Genomic DNA, 22875 nt, shown 5'->3' with positions numbered 1-22875 from the left:
AACCTCGGCAGTCTTTGGTTCTTAATTGCCACCAACCTTGTCAACTGGAACAGTGATTCAGATGCGAGTAGGCTTCCCAGCTGGCTCACAGTAAAGTCATTATCATTCCTGGCATTTGAGATGCACTCAGCCCTTGTGGGAGAAGGTGCTCCCGAGGAGACGAATGAGATCCATTTTGTGCTGAATGGACTCGTTGGCATTTGCAGAAAGAAAACAGAGCCCCGGCGACTCGCTGCTGCTCCGGGACCTGGTCCAGGTCCCCGCTGGTCCTCCGTTGGCCGCCCAGCGCTCGGCCAGTCTCCTCCGTCTTCCTTGGCTCGGGGCCCTCACGTGTGCTGTTCCCTCTGCCCCATCGGCTTAAATGTCAGCCTCCAGCAGGTGGGGGCCCTGCGCTGCCCCATCACCCACCACGTCCTGTGCCTTCCTGCCAGAGGTGGTAGGCTCTGTGACTGTCTCCCGCTAGCCTGGGTCCCCCGGCCCGGGGTGTCGACATCTCTTCTCCAGAGATGATAAGAAATGCTCTCAGCCACTTAACGTGGTCTTTGTGGATTTGCTGAGTGAGCAAGAGGCAGTGTGCAGTGGTTACGGCCCCTGAACTTGGGACCCACCTTTGAGGGTTGCAACCCATCCTGCTGCGCTCTGGGGCTTTGACCTGGGGGAAGGTACGACCCTGAGCCTCAGTTTCCTCTTCTGTGAAGAGTACTTAACTCGTAGGGTTATTGGGGAATTGAGTGAGTTATTAAACGAAATGATGTAAATTCAGCTGGGCCTGATCAGGCGACAGCATGGGAGAAAATATTCCCATGATTCGGGCGCCAATTCCACTTCTGATCACCAGCTGTGATTCTGACACCAGTGCCGACGTGTGTGGGGTTTTTGTCCACACCAAGTAATTCTCTGACTCTAGTATCAATTCGGTTCTGACACTATCTATCCGGAGATGGCATCAGATTCCACAAGTTAAGGACTCAGTCCCACGAGACTGCCCCCCACTTCGGACGCTAATCCCAAGTTCAGGTTATTTACTACCTGTGCTTCTGACCGACTGGGTATAAATCAGAGGTTTCCACGACCCCCTCCTTGGGTTTGATTAATTTGCTAGAGCGGCTCACAGGACTCAGAGAAACATCTTACTCACTAGGTTACCGGTTCATCATAAAAGGATAGAACTCAGGAACAGGCAGCTGGAAGAGATGCACAGGGCGAGGTGTGGGGAAAGGGGTGCCCTACTCACCCAGTACCTCCTTTGTTCACCGACCCAGAGGCTCTCTGAACCGAGTCCTTCTGGGCGTTTATGGTGGCTTCATTATGTAGGCACGATTGATTAATTCATTGGCCATGAGAGATTGCCCAGATCAATCTCTAGCCCCTCCCTCCCCCTTGGAAGTTTGGGGGAGGGCTGGAAAGTACCAACTCCCTAATCACATGGTTGGTTCCCCTGGCAACCAGCCTCCATCCTTAAGTTACCTAGGGGCTTTCCCAAAGTTACCTCATTCACATAAGACATCTTTATCACTCTCATCACTTAGGAAATGCCTAGGATTTCAGGAGCTAGGGCCAGGAATTCGGATGAAGATCAAACATATATATTTCTTATTATAAATCGCCATTATCCCAATTTTCAAAATACATGTCTGATAAAGGACTGGTGTCGAGGATATATAAAGGACTCCTTCAACCAATAATAGAAAGACAACACGATAAAAGAATGAAGGTTTGAACAGACGCTCCATCAGAGAAGACGCACACGTGGCCAGCATGCGTCTGGAAAAGCGCTTGGCCTCCGCGCCGTTAGTCGCCTGGGGAATGAACCACAGATTAGAAGCAGGGGCACATACTCCACACCTGCCAGCATGGCTGAAATGATCCCGCCGGGACTCGGCGAGGATGCGGGGGAACTGGAACGCTCATACACGCTGGGGGGAGGGGTTTACGGTGGTGCTATCGCTCAGGAAGTCAGTTCGGTCGTTGCTCGAAAAACTAAACCTACGTACATCCTCCCTGTGACCCAGCAATTCCAGTCTGAGATACTTAGTTAAGAGACATAGAAACCTGTGTCCATACGAAGCCTTGTACCAGAACGTTCACAGCAGCTTTACTCAGGATAACTAAGACCCGGAGACAGCTGCCCATCAACAGGAGAATGGAGAGGTGGGCGGGGCTACTGGGCCTTGAGAAGCAGCAGGTACCAGCGCACGACCCAAGGAGCACATACTGTGACTCCGTTCCTCAGGAGAAGGAGCTCTCGATGGACGCAGCTAATCTCTGGTGGTCGCCTCTGGAGTGGGATGGGGCCTGGCTGCGGAGGGGCGGGACAGAATCTTATGAAAATGTCCTCTATCTTTTGTTTTTTTTTTTTTTTTGCGGTACGCGGGCCTCTCACTGTTGTGGCCTCTCCCGTTGCGGAGCACAGGCTCCGGACGCGCAGGCTCAGCGGCCATGGCTCACGGGCCCAGCCGCTCTGTGGCATGTGGGATCTTCCCGCACCGGGGCACGAACCCGCATCCCCTGCATCAGCAGGCGGACTCCCAACCACTGCGCCACCAGGGAAGCCCCTGTCCTCTATCTTGATAGGGGTTTAAGAGACACAGGGGCACGCATTTGTCAAAACCCCTTGAATGTGCACTTCAATGTATGCAAATTTTAACTAGAAAGAGAAAAAGGATTATAAATAAACACTGTACTCTAGTTAGTGATGTGTATATTTAGGGGGAGAGGTATCCCTGTCTGCAGTTTACTTTGAAATACATAAACATTAAAATGGTGTGGCAGGGCCCCAAAGATGTCCACATTGCAGTACCCAGCGCCTGTGACTGCATCACCTTAACGTGGTACAAAGGACTTAGCAGATGTGATTAAGTGAAGGAAGCTGAGATGGGGAGATGATCCTGGATCATCCAGGTGGGCATAGGGTCCTCACAAGGGGGAGGCAGGAGGTCAGTGTAAGGGAGAGAGGTGTGTCGATGGAAACAGAGGTTGGAGTGATGCAGGGCCTCAAGCCAAGGAACGTTGTCACCTCTAGAAGCTGGAAAAACCAGGAAGCAGATTCCGCCTCCACCCTCCAGAAGGAGCACAGCTCTGCTGACACCTTGATATTAGCCAATGAAACCTAGTTTGGACTTCTGAGCCCAGAACTATAAGATAATAAATTTATATTGCTTTAAGCCGCTGCATGTGTGGTCATTGGTTAAGGGAGCCATAGGCAACTCATAGATAGATTCCTGGATAGACAGAGGGATGGGTGGGCACATAATGAAACAGTTACAGAAAAATGTTAGTGGTGGACTCCAGGCAGTGGGTGTACAGGCGTTCGCGGTCAGGTTCTTTACGTGTTTCTATACGTTTGAAAATTGTAATTGTAAAAATTGGGGAAAATGCCTGGGTTAGGCACGTAATAAGCTCTACATAGGTGTTAGCCGTCATTCTCATCATCGTTACCATTACGGCCACTCCCCACTTTATCCATCCAATACAGAAGAGGTGCAGAAAGAGAAGGCCATGGGCTGGTGGTAACTGGACAGCAATAATAAAATATAATAAGACCATCATGACCTATTTGGATAGTTGCTTCCATTTAAGAAAACTTGAGAGAAGAAATCAAGTGAAGGGATGGGAACTCAGGAGCCAGAGCCCAGTCAGTGTCATTTCTCCCAGTTGACCGATTGGGTCCAGGCTGCACACAGGTGCAGGGATGGGACGGAAGACGGTGCCCCGGGAACTGCGCCTCCGTCCTCAAACTCCCTGAGCTGCTGCTGCTTCTGAGGATGTCTGCACTTTGTTAGGGCAAGAGAGTGTTTTAGTTAAGTTGATCTAGAAAACATATTATTAGCATAATGAGATTTTAATGATTTGAAATTTTGTTGGAGCCGCACACAATTTCAATCTTACTGTGTGCAGCTCGGCTTGGTTTTGTTTTATTTTTTGCTCAGGCCCCACGGCAAGGACACATTTCTACAATGATTATTTAGCTTTTCTTTCTGAGAGCCCTACGTGCAGACTGCTTTTAATTTTCTTGTTTTGAAAACCCCTCGGAAGAAAAGAATATCCTTTTCGTAAACACTTGGCTGGCTCGATCAGAAGCAGAGTGTGAGTGTTGCCCCTGAAGAGATTTATGTTTGTTTAAGGGTTATGCCAGGTCTCTGCTCATTATTCGTGATGGCCAGGAAGTGGAGACGACCCAGATGTCCATCAGCAGCTGAATGGAAACACACAGTGTGGCCTATGCACGCGGTGGAATATTATTTGGCAATAGAAAGGAGCGATGTACTGACACAGGCTGCAACAGGGATCAACCTGGAAAACATGATGCTCAGTGAAAGAAGCCAGACGCAAAAGGCCACATGTTGTGCACCTCTGTTCGTATGGAGCGTCCAGAGGAGGCAAATTCACAGAGACAGAAACTAGACTCGTGATTGGCAGGGGCCGTGGGCAGGAGAGATGGGAGTGACTCGTGATGGATCCAGAGTTTCTTTCTGGAGTGATGGAAACGTTCTTAAATGGGTTGTGGTGATGGTTACAAAACTCTGAATATACCAGAAATCATGGAGCTGCACACTTTAAAAGGGCGAATTGCATGGGGTGTGAATTCTATCGCAATAAAGCTGTTAAAAAAAATAGTGTCTGGCTGAGAGCCTGAGCTCAGAGCTTGTCCTGCCTCCCTCCAATCACGGATCGGTTTCCCTGCATGTTTCCAAGGTGGGATCCTTAACCTGGGGGGGAGGATGGGGTATCCTCCAGGAAGCACGTTGACTTTTTCTATTTGATTCTGTTTCATTTCGTTAGAGAAACGTGCTGGTCACAGCTTTCAGAACTGATTTTATGACCCACGGGGTCAAGAGGATAATTTTCAAACGTTGCTCTGAGAGATGCAGGGACGGGGGATGAGCCGGTGGGTGTTAGGGGCCCGAGTACTTCTGAGGGATTTATCGTTGGCTCTGGTGTCCGGTGCTCCAACCCGGCTTCTCAGCTCTCTGGTTTGCTCATTGTTATTCGTTAATTGTTCAGCCTTCCAGGCACATGGTCATTCACCAGAGCATTTACTGAGCTCCCTCGAGACCAGCTACCGGGGTGGGACGGGCGACCAGTGGAGCGGCCCTGCCCTGGACGCCGGCCCAGCCCTCGTGGTGTTAATGTCCCCCCACCTCGCTCTTGCTGTCCGCTCTTTATTCCCCGCTGAATGACCTCGGCCCCCTCGCTGAAAACCAGTTGGCCATCGGCTGTGAGTGTATTTCGGGCTCTCTTCTAGTCCCTTGGTCTGTGTGTCTAGCCTGTGCCATCATCAGACTGTCTGCAGCTTCGTAGTACATTTCCCCCACTTTGTCCTTCTTTCTTTTTCCAGATTGCTTTGCCTATCCAGGGTCCTTTGAGAGTCCGTATGAATCTTAGGGTGGACATTTTGTTTCTGTCGAAATTGCCACTGGGATTTTGGTAGGGATTGCATTGAATCTCGAGACTGGGTTGTATCGTTGTCTTAACAGTGTTACGTCTTCCAGGCCATGAACACGGACGTCTTTCAATGTATTTCGGTCTTTCTCCCTCAGCTTCCTTTCGTGGGGTTGCGTAGTTCTCAGTGTGCAAGCCTTTGCCTGCTTGGTTAGACGTGTCCCTGGGAGGCCTGTGTCTTTGGATGCTGTTATAGATGGACCTGTTTTGTATGCCGGGGGTTTCCCTGAGCTGCAGCCCGAGCAGTGCCTGGGTCCTGCACTTCAGGGCCACTCTCTCTTGCCCACTCGCCTGGTTCTTGCCACTTTGCTGGGGCCTCACCCTCGTGCTTGGATGTCGTTGACAACCAGGGGAGGTCGTGCCCCTGGCTGCGCTTGGCCGATGGCGGCGGGGATGCGGGGCTGACTGCAGGAGAGGATGAGCCCAAGTCCCTGGAGGTGGACCAGGTCAACTCTCAAGTGGCTACCTGGCAAGTCTGGTAGAGGCCGGGGGTCCGGGCCCAGAGGATGGTGAATTCATGAAGCTGAGGCAGGCTGTCTCGGTGACAGCCCCTGGGATACACCTGGTTAAAAGAGGGGTGCACAGGGCACTTACCACCCTGGTCGTGTCAGCCGGAGTGGTGTGCTAACAGGACGGTCCTGCAGAATCCCTGGCGGGACCACAGGGTGTTCTCATCGGCGCTGCTGGGGACTGGAAGGCTGACGCTGAAACCGGGCAGGACCCTGTGGGCTCCTGGGCGCGGAAGCCTTTCTGTACCGCCCCCCCCCCCCCCGCCCCGTTTCACGTAGGCAAGACTCCAGCCTCCAGGACCTTCCCTGAGTTCCAAAGGGCAGGTTCGAACAGTTGCCAATGAAGGGAGGAGCAGCTAAGAAACCATGTGGGGCGAGACTAACGGGACCAGAGAAGCGCCCTTGATTAGCAACAGGGTTTCGTACCCAGGAAGCCGCGCAGGGTCCTGCTCGCTTTCAAGGCCAGAGTCTGCTGACCGAGCCTCAGGGACCTTATCAGTGAGGGCGGGGGGTGGTGGCCGGATCTCCGATGACCCTGAGGGTTAAGCGAGGTCCTACACGGAAGGCTGGAGCACAGCCCGACCGTAGGGCGGCCTGGCGGGAGCTGTGGTTTCTCTTCCTTCTCATTTTGGTTGCCTCCCCCTCCCCAGCACCCTCCCCAGCGCTGCACACTATCAACTCCTCCGTGCTCACAGCAGCGTGTTGGGTGTGTGCATGTTGTGATCCCATTTTGCAGATGAGGAGAAAGGACAAGAGAGGAGGGGGCCCCACGGCTTGTCCGGGAGGAGCTGGAATGCATGCGAGCCTCTGCCCACTCCTTTCTGTGGACGACGCCTTGGAAGCTCAGGAGAGCTCCTGGGCCCCCGGGCACTCCAGGGTGTGGTTATAACGACATTTGGGGGAGTGACTGCGAGAGGATGGGCCAGACTTGTGGTTCTTCTGCTGCCTTCTATAGGGACTACTGTGAAAATGCCATGAGTCCTTCATTCATTCATTCATTCACTCATGCTTTAGTTGAGCAGCCTTGGGAGTTGAGCCTGGAATGTGCCGGCACAGACCCTGTTCCAGGCGGTCCCAGAACAGACAGACCAGACCCCCCCCCATGCTCCCCAGGGACGAGGGGACCTTAGCACACGTAGTGGGTCCAGTCCTGGCCTGGGGTTGGGGAGGCAGGTGCCCCTGCAGGGGTGGTACTTGGGCTCTGAGCTGGAGGTTGAGTTGCATTTAGCAGGAAGGGTGGGGACAGACAGAGGGAACAGCTCGTGGGAAGGCTGACAGGCGAGTGGGGAAGAAGGTCGTGAGTTGTGCCCCCCCCCAAGTTCAGGCTCTGAAGTCCTAACCCCTGCTGCCTCAGTGTGACCTTACTTGGAGGTAGGGTCTCTAAAGAGGTAATTAAGTCAGAGTTAGGTCATAGGGTGGGCCCTCGCCCAATGTGAATGATGTCCTTATAAAAAGGGGAAGTCGGGACACAGACGCACATGGAGGGAAGCAATGAGGACACAGGGAGAAGGCAGCCGTCTGCAAGACCAGCAGAGAGCCCTCAGGAGAAACCGGCCCTGGATCTTGGACCTCCAGTCTTCGGACTGTAAGACAATTCACTTCTGTTGTTGAAGCTGCCCAGTCTGTGTACTTCCTTACAGCAGCCCTAGGATAGGAAGACAGTGTCTGGTTGGAACGTGGAGGGAGTGGCCAGGATTGTGACGGGCGAGTCCCGGGCCCCTCTCTGGCCATGACCACCGTTGGCAGAGGTGGTACTGTCCGCTCAGCTCGAGGATCAGTGCCAGGCCAGTCACGCACCACGGGGAGGCCTGCTCCGTCCTGGGCCTCTTTCAAGATGTATTTGTTTCTACAGAAGATGCCTGGCATGGTAGTCCAAGTAACGGAGCTTTGCTGCGGCGTGACAGGAGGGCAGCAGGGCTGTTAACCTGGGGGCGTTCGGTGCCGGGAGGGGTTGCTGTTTGGAGCAGGGTGTGGCCCTGGTCATGGGTATCCATCTCCCCACTGACACTCAGGGTCCTTCCCGTCCCAGAGATGTGTGAGAGCAGCCTCTTCCGGAAACCCACCAAAGAGAGACAAAACAAAACCTCCAGACCAAGACAAACCAGGTCTGGGGCCTTGCATTCGAATGGGGTGAGACCTAAAAGAAATCCTTTTGACTTCCTTGTGCCAGAGAGGCGCTGGTCAGGATCCTTTCGGTGGTAAGTGACAGAGACGCAGTTGCATGATTTCAAGGCAGAAAGGTTGGGCTTAGGTAAGCGAGCCTTAGAAGAGACAGAAGGGGCTGGTCTGGGGAGGCCTGGCTCAGAGATTGGCCCTGGTGCAACCCTGTCCTGCATGGGTAGCTCACATCCCCCCAGCATCGGGGGCCCCGCCTCCCCTCCCCCACCCCTGAGTCAGGTCACAGGTCAGCATCGTGTCCTATCTTGTGTGTTCCATCCTGTCGCTGGGGCGGGCAGTGGGCTGTGCTTACGATTGGATGACTCAGCACCGAGGTCTCCAGCTGCAGGTCCAGCTCTCTGGCTCCAAGGCTGTGCCCTGTGCTATGCCTCCTCCCCAAAGAAATCAAATGAGAATTGAGTCTCATTTGCAGATGAGGAAACTGAGGCCCCGAGAGGGGGCGGGAGCGAGGTGTCTTGTCAAATGGTCTTCTCACTGTCGGTCCTACGTGAGCTCAGTGTACGCAGGCGTCAACATGAAGGCCACCAACCGTGAATGTGATCGATGATCAATGTGAAAGGGCATCCCTGGGCTTCCCTGGTGGCGCAGTGGTTGGGAGTCCGCCTGCCGATGCAGGGGACACGGGTTTGTGCCCCGGTCCGGGAAGATCCCACATGCCGCGGAGCGGCTGGGCCCGTGAGCCATGGCCGCTGAGCCTGCGCGTCCGGAGCCTGTGCTCCGCAACAGGAGAGGCCACAGCAGTGAGAGGCCCGCGTACCGCAAAAAAAAAAAAAAAAAAGGGACTCCTTTTCTCCCGCCTTTCCTCATTTCAGGCACTAGCCGAGAATGGAAGGTCCATTTGTCAGGGTAGCTCTGGTCTGATTCAGTTTGGAAGTTGTTCCACACTTTGAACTGGGGTAAAAATCTCCACGCAGTGAAAATGTGAGCAGGGGACACACAGAGTGCAGAGGCCGACTTGATTTCCGCAGCGGTAGACGGCCCTCTGAGGCCGCGAGCCCACTGCTCTGGTGGCCCCGATGGCTTTTACTGTCCTCGGTGTGGGAGTGAGACAAGTGGAAGCACGATTTCGGAGCGCGTTGCAAGGAACTCTGGGGACTGTGGAAGCCCTGGAGATTCGAGCTGGAACTCAGACTCACGTTGGTGCTTTGTTTCTATTAAAGGCAGCAAATTTCTGCCCAGGACGCGGACTCAGCGGTCTAGAACGTGGAGCGAGTGGAGCTCAGCGCCTGAGCGGTTGGCACTTGACTCAGCCTCTGCTTGTCTCTGGCGGGGATTGGATCTCGATGTTCCCACCGTGAACGAGCCCAGCGCAGAGTTTCACGGGCATGCAAGGCCCTGGCTGTGTGCCCGGCGCTGGACTTGCCCAAATTCCTTCCTCCTCCTCCCAGCCGTTATCCATAGAGGGGTCTGCAAACTTTTATTGCAAAGGGCCAGACAGTGTGGCAACTATTCAACTCTGCCCTTGTAGCCAGCAGGCAGCCGTGGAAATACTAAACCGATGGGCCTGGTCATGTTGCAATAAAGCTCATTTACCAGATTAAGCCAGGGACCAAAACTGGCCATGGTTTGCTGACCCCTGGTCTATGGCATAGATTCTACTCCCTGGATTTGGGGTATGTTTTTAGTCCCTTCTTTCTTTTTTTTTTTAATTAATTAATTCTGGCTGCGTTGGGTCTTAGTTGCGGCATGCAGGATCTTTCGTTGTGGTCTCTTTGTTGTAGCGCACGGGCTTTCTAGTTGTGGCGTGCGGGCTTTCTAGTTGTGGTGTGCGGGCTCAGTAGCCCTGCGGCATGTGGGGGACTTTCCGCCAGGGAAGTCCCTGTTTTTAGTCCTTTCTGCTTTGTTAAGCTTATTTAAAAAGAAGTCCCTGGGACTTCCCTGGCGGTCCAGTGGTTAAGACTTTGCCTTCCAATGCAGGGAGTGTGGGTTCGATCCCTGGTCGGGGAGCTAAGATCCCATATGCCTCGTGCCAAAAAACCAAAACGTGAAACAGAAGCAATATTGTAACAAGCTTAATAAAGACTTTAAAAATGGTCCACATTAAAAAAAAAAAAAAAGAAATTCCCCAACCCCCCTGCCCCACAGCGATGTTCCTCACGCTTTACTCTGTGTGCAGATTGACGGGAAGAGGGTTACCAGAGCTGAGATTGACGGGAAGAGGGATACAAGAGCTGAGATTGATGGGAAGAGGGATACAAGAGCTGGGTCACTTGTCCCCTCTTAGCTCAGTGACCTTGAGCTGGGCTCAGCCCATTCCCTTCTCTGAACAAGGGGATTGACGGCAACGCCTCCCGCACCGATCTCCTGGATTGCTTGAAGAATTACACTCGATAATGTGTGCGAAAGGGCCTTGTGAGCTGTCAAGTGTCTTCGAAGTGTGCACACATGTGTCGCCAGGTGCATGTGTGGAGGAGCACATTGGGCAGAGGAGTGAAAAGAGAATCCGAGGCCGGGGCAGGCGGGGATTTATTTCTGCTTGTGCCACGCTCACGCCCCTTTCGGGGGCCAGGTGTCTGGCTTTTGCTGTCTAATCTGCGGAATCGAGTCCCCGGCGGCCCGTGTTTCTCCCCCGTGTCGCCGCCTTCGAGCTCCATCTGTGCTGAGTAACGGCCACGCAGGGAGAAGCATAGATCTTCCATGACACTTTAGCCATAAAGGTCCTTCTGTCGGTTAGTAGGAAAGGTCTCGTGTGACAGGTGCCATGTAATCAAAGACACGTGCTTCGTGGCTGCAAGTTCCCTGCTGCAAAATAGACATAATTCTTATGAAGCGAGAGAGATGGCCCAAAAGAGCAGTTCCACCACTTGGGCTGTTTATAGGCGCTGGGGGGATTAATGACAAAGCGGACAGTGTTCTGCTGGCCCAGCTGGAGCTGGATATAGCCTGTGACTCCATCCCTGGGCTTTTGGCCACAGGCTTGACCTGTGCCAGGTCAGCGAGCATGTGAGCAGATGATGGTAGTGCGTGGGCGTGGCCATGCGAGCGTCCAGCTCTACCCCAGCGGGCAAGGGAGACAGGCAGCTACCCGCTTCCCCTCTCAAGGGCAGAAACCCTGTGGGTGGTCAGCTCTGCACTTAATAAATGAAGCTCAGGCCAGGAAGCGCTTCTTTTTTTTTTTTCTCCCCCTGCCCCGGCCACGCCGCGCTGCATGTGGGATCTTAGTTCCCTAACGAGGGATTGAACCTCTGCCCCCTGCAGTGGAAGCTCGGAGTCTTAACCCCTGGACCGCCAGGGAAGTCCCCAGGAAGCACTTGGCTTATGTGAATGTTGTCAGCAGACCAAGAAGGGCCCGGAATGGAGCATGAATGAAGATCTGTGTTATGGGGTTGAATTGTGTCCCTCCAAGAGCTGTTCAGTTCCTAATCCCCGGGGCCTGTGAATGTGACTGTTTTAGGAAATAGGGCCTTTGCAGACGTGATTAAGATGCAAGTAAACATGAGATCGTCCTGGAGTAGGATGGGCCCTAATATGACTGGGACCCTTAGAAGAGGAGGGGGAAAGACAGTCCCACGAGGGGAGGAGGCCGTGTGAGGACAGAGCAAGGTTAGGAGTGATGCGGCCACAAGCCAAGGACCGATGGCCACAGCCAGACACTAGGAAGAGGCAGGAAGGGTCCTCCCCGGGGCCTCCAGGGGGGTACAGCCCTGCCCACACCTTGATCCCAGACTTAAGGCCTCCAGACTGTGAGTGAGAATGTCTGTTGCTTTAAGCCACCCAGTCTGTGGGCCTTTGTTGCAGCAGCCCCAGGACACGAACACAGTCTCAGCTGGCCTCTGACCTTCCAGTTGCCTGGTTCTCCAGCCAGTGCGGCTGTGAGTGAAATTCGAAGGTCGCAGGGAGAAGTCAGGTTAACCTGCACGAAAGTCCCTTCGCCCGAAAGGTGGTGTGAATGGGGGCCGGCAGGCCGTGCTTGACTTGCGCAAATGTTGCTGGGTAGACCCAGGGGAGACGGAGGACTTCAGCCTACTTTCCTCACCCGGTTCCGAGAATGCAGAAAGAATTCCTGTTCCTGCCATCACCCCAGCCCTAAATCCCCCACGCCTTGAAAATATTAAAAGATTGTGTTATGGTTTTCGTTAAGCATTGAAAAGTCAGCCATCTTTGTCTGTAAAGGTCCAGATACTTGAGACTGTGAGCCATCTGGTTTCTATAGAAACGACTCAACTCTGCCCTTGTAGCATGAAGGCCACCGTAGACGAAACATAAATATACAGGTGTGGGTGTGCGCCAGTCAGAGCTCGTTTACAGAAGTGGGTGGTGGGCTGGATTTGGCCCACGGCTGCACTTTGCCAATCCCTGGTTTAAACCAACAACGGAAAAAACCCCGTTGGTACGACAAGTTCTAGTTTCTAGAATGTTCTTACAGAGACGGCCATTTAACGTGTTCTGTTCTTGCTACCTGTGCCTTTTACAGGGACCCCCTGAAGTGAGTATCAGGGCGTAATGTGGACATTATGGACCAGCAGCCACAGTTACTTTCCGTGTGAGAGGAGGGAGGGCCTGGTACCCAGGAGGGACTGGGTGTGTCTTTTCCCAGGCTCCCTCCTTCTTGGGAAATCGGGCGTTAAAAAATAGATCGTGACACAGCTTGACTAGCAGTGGCCCCGAAGTGAAAATAACCCATATGTCCATGGACGGAAGAAATTAAGCAAAATGTGACTTATCCATACAAGGGAATATGACTGAGCCTTAAAAAAGGAGGAAATCCTGACACAGGCGACAACAGAGATGAACCTTGAGGACGTTACGCTGAGTGAAATGAGTCAGTTACAAAAGGACAAAGACTGTGATTCCGCTCCCGTGAGCACCAAGAATAGTCAGGTTCATAGACACAGAAAGTAGAGTGGTGGTTGCCGGGGGCTGGGGGGAGGGGAAAGGGGAAATGATTGTTCAATGGGGACAGAGTTGGGAAGATGACGCGTTCCGTAGATGGGTGGTGGTGGTGGCACCACAGAAGTGTGAATGGACTTAATGCCGCTGAACTGGCCACTTAAAAATGGTAAATGTTACGTATATTTTACCACGATATGGTAAATGTTACGTATATTTTACCACGATATTTTATTTTATTTTATATTATTTTATTTATGATTTTTTTGGCCACACCGTGAACTTTGCAGAATCTTAGATCCCCGATCGGGGATCGAACCCATGCCCCCTGCAGTGGAAGCGCGGAGTCCTAACCACTGGACCGCCAGGGAAGTCCCTACCGCAGTGTTTTTAAAAATGAAAAAGTATTGTGAAATATATCGCACTTACAGAAGCGTCTGCATGTGTGCAGTGTGAAGTATAATGGAAAAGTACCACGGTCCTCCCACTCGGCTTAGATAGCGCTGTCTGCGCCCCTCCCCCTCGGGGCCTCTCCCTCCCAGCAGAGGGGACCCACTGCCTTTAGCACCTGTGCCTTTCCTCGCCGTGTGGTCACACATGCACGTGCTCTTCTACGTTTTGGGGCTTTGCCTGACTTTGAACCTGACGTGCCTGGAGCCACTCTGTGCACGCCCCCCAAGACTCTCGAGGTCGCCCAGGGCTCAGCCCAGCTCCGCCCGGCAGCCACGCCGCCCACCTTGGCACGCAGTGTCACATCCCTCCTTGGACCGCTATCACTGTGGAGCTCAGGAGAGGGTGATGCGGTGCCTGGGCTGCACGTGGATTTGCTCCGGCTGAGTTTTGATCTGAGGCAGGGGGGCAGGCGGGGACGGAGCTGACTCTGATGCTCGATGCCCGGCTCCTGGCTCTCCTCCTGATCTCCCCTGGTGAGTTACTGTACCTCTCTGTGCCTTCGCCAGTTTTCCGAAGCGGGTGATGGGACAGCATCAGGGTGTGCGGGTGACCATGTAAGATGCCCAGAGAGGCAGCTGGGTGAGCTCGGGCGGCGGAGTGCTTGTTGGACGGGCCCCATGCTGGTAGTTTCTCTTCTTTTGTTTTTTTTTCCGGCTGTGCCTCTCGGCTTGTGGGATCTTAGTTCCCCGACCAGGGATCGAACTGCGCCCCCTGCATTGGAAGCTCAACCACTGGACAACCAGGGAAGTCCTCTCTACTCACTTTTTTGCTGCTTGTCTCAACCTGGCAAAAATGCTCGGCTTGTAAGCTCATCGTTCCATTTGAGGGAAAATTAAACACATTTAAGAGCAAATTAAATTAGGGGATTTTGATCGTTAGCGGAGTTAATTATTTTTGGAAAAATGTAATGTACCAAGCAGGATATAGCACATGGTGGCATGCTCAATAAATATTCGTGAGAACAAAGGGTAATTTTACAAGCCAATCAAGTCATATATAATGGGATTATTTGGCTCTAAAGCTAATGAAGTGGCAGTAGAGCAGTAACGGCTGCTGAAGATCGTCTGTGTGCTTGCAGAACGTCCGGAGACAAGAGAAGACGCTCGTGCTGGATCTCAGCCCAGAGCGAGGCCCGGAGTGAGCTGGCACACTGTGTCCCAGGAGGGCTGCAAGGGGCATCTATGCCCGTGGTCCGAAGCCTGAATTTTTCAGTACTATGAGCAGACCTGTCTCGGGGCCGCACCTGCCTTAGCCACACTCAGGAGCCAGTGGTAGAACTGGGATGCCCACTTCGTAGGTTTTTTTTAAAAAAATTAATTTATTAAATTTATTTATTTTGGGCTGCAAGTGGGCTTTTTCTAGTTGCGGCGAGCGGGGACTACTCTTCGTTGCGGTGCGCGGGCTTCTCATTGTGGTGGCCTCTCTTGTTGCAGAGCACGGGCTCTAGGCACGTGGGCTTCAGTAGTTGTGGCGCGTGGGCTCAGTAGTTGCGGCTCACGGACTCTAGGCACGCAGGCTCCAGTAGTTGTGGCGCACGGGCTTAGTTGCTCCGCGGCATGTGGGATCTTCCCGGACCGGGGCACAAACCCGTGTCCCCTGCATTGGCAGGTGGACTCTCAACCACTGCGCCACCAGGGAAGCCCCTGGCAGGTGGATTCTTAACCACTGCGCCACGAGGGACGTCCCCCCGTCGCTTGGTTTTAAATAGCACTTGTCACTCTCCTTGGGTGCGCTGCTTAGCACGATGCGGGGGGTGGGTATGCTGCCCCAGGTCGCATTTTCCTCCAATGCGACGACTTCTCTACTTGTCATGGGAGGAGACCTTCTTTCTTATGTTCTGAGAAGGTGGAAAGGACGTTCAGAAATGGAAGGCGGCTTCTCGCGTGAGAATTTCATAGCTGGTTGTCACGGGAGCATCTTCAGCTGCAGTGTCTGGGGCGAGAGGAACTGCCTTCAAGGAGAAACTTGTAAATACTGGAGCAGGAGAAGCTTGGGCTGAGCCAGAGGTGAAGGAAATTGGTGGTGAGAAAGGTGGGTGAAGGCGGGAGCTTCGGGGTCCAAACCCTGGGATTCCAGGTGTGGGTGTGAGTTATGCCCAGTGGGCTTACTGGGTGAATGTCATCTGGTGACACAGCTGTATTAGACATCCATACCTACCTGGAAGTTGGAATAACCTTGGGTTCTTTGAGCATGGGCCAGGGAGACACAGTTGGATGTCTCTCAAGCAAAGCAGAGGAAGAACTGAACCAGCTGGCCAGAGTGAGCTGCCGGATTTGGTTCATTCCTTCTCAAATACAGTCGTTCCTCTTCTTCATGGCAGCTGTGCTCCCTGGTGATGCTGAGCCTCTGCTCCCGGGCAGACACAGAGGGAGGTTTCTGATCCGTGGAACCTCGTTTTCTGTGCGTTTCTGTTTAAAGACACCTTATTTAATATGTGCTGGTGATTCAGTAACGTTGAACTCCAGGCCCCCTGCACTATGACACGTGCCTGAACGAAGGTCATCTGACACATGTGTTTCTTCTAGAAGGCTCATCACAGCATTCTTGCACGTGGGAACACGAGACAGCACTTCACTACGCCTGGGACCATTTTAAACAGTGAGATCGCCAACAAAAAGCACAAAGGTATGCAAAACGTGGCACTAACTGGACCACGAGAAGGATGCTTGTTCATTGTATGCGAGTGGAATAATGTCATCTGGGAACACGGGCATCAGGCACTCAGACTTCTGGCTGCTCTGCTCGCACATGTCTGCGAATGACCGCGTACGTGCCAGGAGGACCGCTTGCGGGGGTTACGAATAATTTTGGTGAGTAGGTAGACTCGCAAATACAGAATCCACAAGCAGTGAGGATGGACTGTACCTTATCGGATGAGCATCTGTGTTTCCTCTGGGCCTCTGGGCATCGTGGTCTGGAGGCTGGCAGAGGGGGGTGGCCGGCTGGGAGAGGGCTCTCTGGGGCACGGGGGTCCCAGGGTCAGGCCCCTGCCCACAGGCATGGGGTGGTCCAACACTCTTACAGCTGCCTCTGGTCTGTTCACTTCTCCAAGGCTGCTGTGTGGGGATCCACACTCAGAAAGGACAGGGTCTCCTTGCTCTACAACAGAAACGAACACAACGTTGTAAATCAACTATACTTCAATTAAAAAAAAAAAAGAAAAGGAAAGGACAGGGTCTGTGCTCTCGAGGACGCGGCCGTAGCTTTTCCTCATCGAGATGGAACCACCAGCCCCCAAGCCTGTAGCCACGCCGTCCTGGCCGCTTGGCGACAGTTCAGTCACCGTTGCGGTCCTGTATGGGGGCGTGTCGCCCGGGCGGCCTCGTCTTCCCAGCCCTGGATTCTCGGATTGCTTTTCCCTTCGTGTGTTTTGAGGAGGGAATAACACATGACCTGGAGCAGAAGGCTGTGTTAGCCGGGCGGGCGGCGCACGGGAAATACCTGTGGACTCAGGTTTGTTGAAAGGCTCAGGGAGGTTCCCCGAGGCTGGCGTTAGTGCTTAGGAGCTTCTGGAACTTCGGATCCTGAGGCCCTTGGAGGCTGGCGGGCATGACCTTGAAGGGGGGGCAGACCTCCGGGGCAGGGCTGGCGGGGTCCCTGGCTTGGAGGCGTGCGGCTGGGAACCATTACTCAGCTTTGCAGCTCATTCTTTCCGTTCATTTCCCGGGTGTGACTGATTGTACGAGCCGACTGGGGCATTGGCGGAGGAGGAGGGTGGCGTTTACCCGGCTTTCCTTGGGTGGCGCCGGGTGAGTCCCCTGGAGCATCTCTGGGGGCGCCCATCCTGGCCCCCGGGAGGCTCGTCGGAGGCCATCCTCGCTGAGACCGCTAGCAAGAATGCAAATGCTGAGGCAGCCAACATGTACTGAGTGCCTGCTGTGTCCTAGGCAGGTGGCTCCAGTGGGATCACCTGCTTTGAAGTCACCATCCAGGTCACCCTCTTTCCTGACATCTTTTGTCCTTCAACTTAATGTGTTGTTTTTTAGAACTTAGCACTTGGGGAATTGCCAGTACAGTGCCCACGATCGATTCAAACAGAAGGGGGTAGAGAAGCGCCTTCCTTCCGGACAGAAACGTTTCAGTAAAAAGGTGGAACTTGTACTTCTTTGACTTTTCACAGATTGTATTGAAATGGACGTAACCTGCCTGTAACAGGAAGAAACAGTTAAACCTGTCTAGAAAATAAACTTACTGGGACTTCCCTGGTGGCGCAGTGGTTAAGAATCCACCTGCCAATGCAGGGGACATGGGTTCAATCCCTGGTCTGGGAAGATCCCACATGCCGCGGAGCAACTAAGCCCGTGCACCACAACTACTGAGCCTGCGCTCTAGAGCCCGTGAGCCACAACTACTGAAGCCCGCACGCCTAGAGCCCGTGCTCTGCGACCAGACAAGCTACTGCAATGAGAAGCCCGCGCACCGCAACGAAGAGTAGCCCCCGCTCGCCGCAAGTAGAGAAAGCCCGAGCGCAGCAACGAAGACCCAACACAACCAAAAATAAAAATAAATAGATTTAAAAAAAAAGAAGAAAATAAACTTATGGTTACTGGGGTAAGGGGTTGAGAGGGATAACTCTGGAGATTGGGATGGACATGTATACACACTATATATAAAATAGATAACTAATAAGGACCTACTGTATAGCACAGGAAACTCTACTCAATATTCTGTAATGGCCTATATGGGAAAAGAATCTAAAAAAGAATATATATATATATATATATATATATATAAGTATATATATATATGTATAACCGATTCACTTTGCTGTACACCTGAAACTAACACAACACTGTAAGTCAACTATACCCAATAAAAATTATAAAAAAAAGAAAAAGCAAAAAAAACCCCAAAACAGTTAGCCTGTGCTTCTTTTAGTCTGAATTAATTATCTTAGTAAAGTGTTGCCTCTGTCCCCTTGCCTGTCTGTGTAGCACGTAGCATCCTCTGAAATACCGTATTTACTTATTGATTGACTTTCCTCCGCTTTGGAGCTGAGACCTCTGTCCTCTTGCTGCCGTGCCTGGGCTTGAGTGACGCCTGGCACATAGTAGGTGCACGGCGCATGTCTGGGTTGGGGTCCTGACCTCGAGCAGCCTGCTTCTTCACCCCTCCCAGCCTCAGTTTTGTCATCCATTAAGTGGGGATGGTAATAAGAATTCTTTCTGGCTGCCTTAGGGGGCTGTGATGAGGGTCAAATGAATGTGCAGCCCCCTATTTCATTCTGAAAATGGCACATAAGGAGCTGGGTTTCGCCTGCCTGGCCCAGCATCGCGGAATCCCCCGTGCCTCGCAGGTAGGAGGCTGTGGACGCGTAGATGGTGAATGAATGAAACGAGAGCTGCCCTGCAGGTACAATTGTCAAAACCTGACTCTTCACGATGACGCCGTGGGGCTCCTGATTCTTTTATAATTTTTTAAGCACAGCCGTTTTCCTTTAAAAGCTGGGCAGGTTTCCTTTCGTGACTGACCCTCCGTTGTTCTTGCCCCCCAGGAGCTGGGTGCTGGCTCCGGGCATTTGCTTGGCCGAGCTGGCAGGTGCAGAGGTGCTGAGATGCCCCTGCTCCCGCCCCAGCTGTCCTCTGGGTGCAGACCTCCGCGGGGCACTGGCACTCTCGGACGTGGCTGTCCTGGGTCTTGCTTTCTGAGCGCCCACAGGATACCCTCGTCCTGCTTGAGCTGAAGAGGCGTGTCCTCGGGCACCGTAACGAAGTGCCACAGCCTGGGGGGCTTAAACAGCAGACATCTGTTCGTTCACGGTTCTGGAGGCTGGGCGCGCGAGATCCACGGGCCAGCAGGGCTTAGGGATGGTGTCCCCACTGTGTCCTCAACGTGCTCACATCCCTCTGTACGTGTCTGTGACCTCATCTCCTTTTCTTACAGGGGCACCAGTCGCATGGGTTTAGGGCCCACCTATATGACCTCATTTAACCTTCATCACCTCTTTACAGGCTCTCTCTCCACACACAGTCATCTTCTGAGGTCCTGGGGGTTAGGACTCCAACAAATGGATTTTGGGGGAACACAGTTCACCCCTAACAAGCTCCTTCATCAGGCGGCCCCAGTAGAGGAACCGTTAGACCACGCTCAGCTTCGGGACCGTATCGGCCTTGGGTTCCTCGCAGCTGCTGCCTCGGCTCCCAGGTATCGACTCTGGATTACCGTTGGTTTGCACCAGGTCTGGGGGGATCCCGTGCTGCTGATTCCTTTGCCAGGGCTGGGGTGGGCCCACCGGGCAGCGCTGGGAGCAGGTGGCCATGTCCCGTGACTGCCCGCTGCCCTGAAGCCCCTGCTGGTGGTGGGCCCGCTCCGGGTACCAGCGTCCCTGTTGGGCTCACATACTCCCTGCTTGAGCAAACCTGGGGATTGGTTGGTCATTCCAGCCACATCTACAGGAAGCATGCGTTTCCCTCGGGAGCTGGGGGATTGCTAATAACTGTCATATATAGGAGCGAGTAGTGCCTCCTACCAGGAACCATACAAATGCATTTAGCCCTGAAGCAACCCCACAGGTTGGTCATTGTTATCAAGCCCATTTTACAGACGAGGGAACCAGGCACAGATGGGTGGCCCGCCCGGGTCACCCAGCTGGTAGGTGACTGGTTCAGCTTTGAGGCCAAGCAGTGAGTCCAGCGGCCAAATCGAGGAGGAGTTTTGGGCAAAGGTGGGTGTGGTTCTACTTCTGCACCCTCCCTCCCCGTTCTAGCATCTTCCCCTGTCCCCCCACCCTGAGAAGCCAGTGCTACAGGAAGCAGATCTGCCAGTTTGGGTGGCCGCAGCTCCAGTAGGGCTTTGTTTCTGGTATTTGATTTCTGTTGTCGTGGAAACGGGGTGACAAGAGTTCCTCGTTAGCGCTGGCCCTCCCGACGTGGTCGGCATCCAGGAGGTGCGGCGTGGGGACGCGGGCCTGCGTTCTCTTTGGGGTTGGGACAGGGAACCAGGTTGCGTCCACTCTCGGACCCTCCCGTCCACCTGGCCGGCAGCCGGGTCTCCAGGCCCAGGCCGAGATCGAAGCCTTGTCGGAGGCCGAGGTCTATTGTTCAGCGTTTTGCTGAGCCAGACAAACACGTCTGAAGTCACACACAGGAATGGATACTCCCTTCCTTCCTTCTTCTTGCCTCGTGGGCTTGTTTCCTGGGGAGCAGCTTGCCGTGAAGCCGTTGGCAGCAAAGATAGAAATAATATTTTGCGGTTAGCAGTGTCTTATCGTGTAAAAACAACCCCGTCCTCCTGGCAGCTTGATCCCCTGTGGCCTTCCTCAAAGTCACCCAAAAGGGGCCTTTCCCTCGAATTGCAAGTCACGGCAGCATCCCTGCCCGCGCCCCTGTGTGACCTGGCGTGTGTCTCCTACGTCTCCCCGCCGACTCCCCGCTGGCCTCAGGCTCACCTGCAGTGACCCGCTTCACCAGTGAGTCCTCCCCGGTTTCTTTCTCATCGTTTGCAGCAGAAGCTAAGCCCGGGCCAGCCCTATTCCCTCTCTGCTTTATGGGGGAAGGTCATTTAGACCAGAATGGACCCTGGGCTGGCCCTTCGACTTTTCCCAGGAAGGTGGCAAGGGTGGATGTGAGGACAGTGGGAAAAGGGGGCCTTGGTACCCCCCTTGGCCCAGATGGACGGGTGCCTGATGTGCAGGATGAAGCATGTTGGGAAGTTTCCAGCACTCTGGTGGGTCATGTGGGTCTTTGCTAGGTTGAGGAAAGGGGTTGGGAGCATCTTCAGGGGCAAGTTGTAATTAAGGTTTTTTTAGGGCTATCTGGTACGATGGGTTTCTCTTTAATGACCTTTGGGTTCCATCTTTCCCTTTAAACTGGATGTTCTTGGCCAGCATCTAGCTCTCCTTGTCGTCACTGGATAAGAGATTCGTTCTGCCTTTTCTTCGGAGGCAGCGTCAGTGGAAGGGCCTTTGCGTCGGGTGGTCTGCCCTGATTAGCAGCGGTCATGGCAGTTGGCGTGGTTCCTCTGATGCTTGGCTTTTCTGCCTGTGAAATGGGGACAGCGGTACAGCTGATGTGTGCCGAGCTCTCTGGCCCCAGGGTCTATCCCAGTCTCTTTACGTGCTTTGTCTCGTGCAATCCGCATAACAACTTTATTTTACAGCAGAGGAGACTAAAGCACAGAGAGGCTAACTAACCTGCCCAAGGTCACACAGCAAATGGGAATGGGAGTTGGAGTTTAGTTGGAGCTCTTAACCTCGGCTTTAGGCTTGAAGGCCATCTCCCTGGGACCTGCTGGGGGACAGAGTGAGATGATAGTTATTCAAATGCTCCTGTGCCTCTGACACAAAGACGGCTCCCCCATGTGTGCCTTCCCGTCTGATGGAATATCGGTCACACATCCTCCCTGGGCTGTGCCTGGTGTTTCCTTAAAGAAAGGGACACTGGTGCCCAGGTTTGCAGGTGACCAAGGTAGCCCTTCCTTCAAGGACACAGACTGATTTTTGTCTCGGTCATTCACCTAGGTGTGTGGGGACATTTCTAGGGGAGACATCAGCAGTCGAGGGAGGGGCATAAGGAAACTGAATGCAGGGAGGATCTGAAGCAGCTCTTTGAGGACAATAGACTTTACGATAAAAAGCACAAAGTGATTGAACCAGGCCAAGTGGCCCTTCCTGGGCAGTGCCAGGAGGGGATGGGGGATGAAGGGCCGTGGTGGTTGATGGAGGGGCAGACCCTGTCTGCTCTCCCGGTGCTCTGATGGACTTTGTTCCTCTTTTTTTTTTTTTTTGACCGTGCCTCTTGGCTTGTGGGATCTTCGTTCCCCGACCAGGGATTGAACTTGTGCCCTTGGCAGTGACAGCTCTGAGTCCTAACCCCTGGAACTGCCCTGGACTTTGTGCCTCTTGCATTTTCTTCCCGAGGGGGTGGATTACTGAGTTCTCCACTTTCCCCTGGGAGAAGTGCAAGGTACACGGCACAGTCAAGGATCTGAGAAGTCCTGCAGAAAAAGACACCTGTTTAGCCCTGCTTCACCCAGTATTTCCTCCAGTCCCTTGACCCTGGCTTAATTCACACAAGACCTGTGAACGTCCATGTCTGTGGAACTCCCTTGGGGAGATAACGATGGGGACCAAATAAACAGGGAACTTGCTCGTAGATCTACTGCCATTTTCCCATTTTGCTCAGGTTCTGTTGCACTTCAAAAGACTAATTTAAGAGCTGTGCTGCAGTGTGTTTTCGCCGTCTGAAAAGTACAACTGCTGATGCAAGGAGGAGGTCTGTTAAGTCTTCTCTTTCTCTGTGGAAGCCCGGGGACCCAAGCCGAGGGCTCCCCCTCTCTTGTGGCTCTGTGGCCGCCCGCCCTCCCCACCCCGCCAGCCTGCTGACCAGCCACCCTGCTCTGTCTTTGTACTCAGAGGTCTTTTCTGGAATAGCTCTCGTCATCTGTGTGTTTGTCCCCTCCTTCCTGGCTGGTGATGCTGTGTGTGAGGACACAGAAGTTACGCGTGGGCTCAGGTCAATGAATG

The 22875-nt window shown here is 53.4% G+C and overlaps 1 protein-coding gene across 4 annotated transcripts in view; it reads left to right on the top strand.

Moving 5' to 3' along the window:
- Positions 1 to 22875, top strand: part of PARVB (parvin beta) — a 107540-nt gene that overhangs the window by 11112 nt on the left and 73553 nt on the right. Inside the window, exon 1 of one of the 4 annotated variants that reach the window (XM_079937146.1) lies at positions 19377 to 19556. The exons of 2 other annotated variants lie outside the window; for them this stretch is intronic. Coding sequence is in view for 1 of the 2 variants with exons in the window: in XM_079937145.1 (XP_079793271.1) it covers position 20820 (1 nt within the window). In the remaining variant the exon portion in view is untranslated. Of the gene's footprint in view, positions 1 to 19376; positions 19557 to 20450; positions 20821 to 22875 lie in introns of those variants that run through there. One more of the 4 variants, XM_079937145.1, reaches the window with a different exon arrangement.

This window comes from Stenella coeruleoalba, assembly GCF_951394435.1.
Source record: "Stenella coeruleoalba genome assembly, chromosome: 11".
NCBI lineage: Eukaryota > Metazoa > Chordata > Mammalia > Artiodactyla > Delphinidae > Stenella > Stenella coeruleoalba.
The sequence above is the reverse complement of the archived record's forward strand: the minus strand, read 5'-3'. Positions and strand labels throughout refer to the sequence as shown.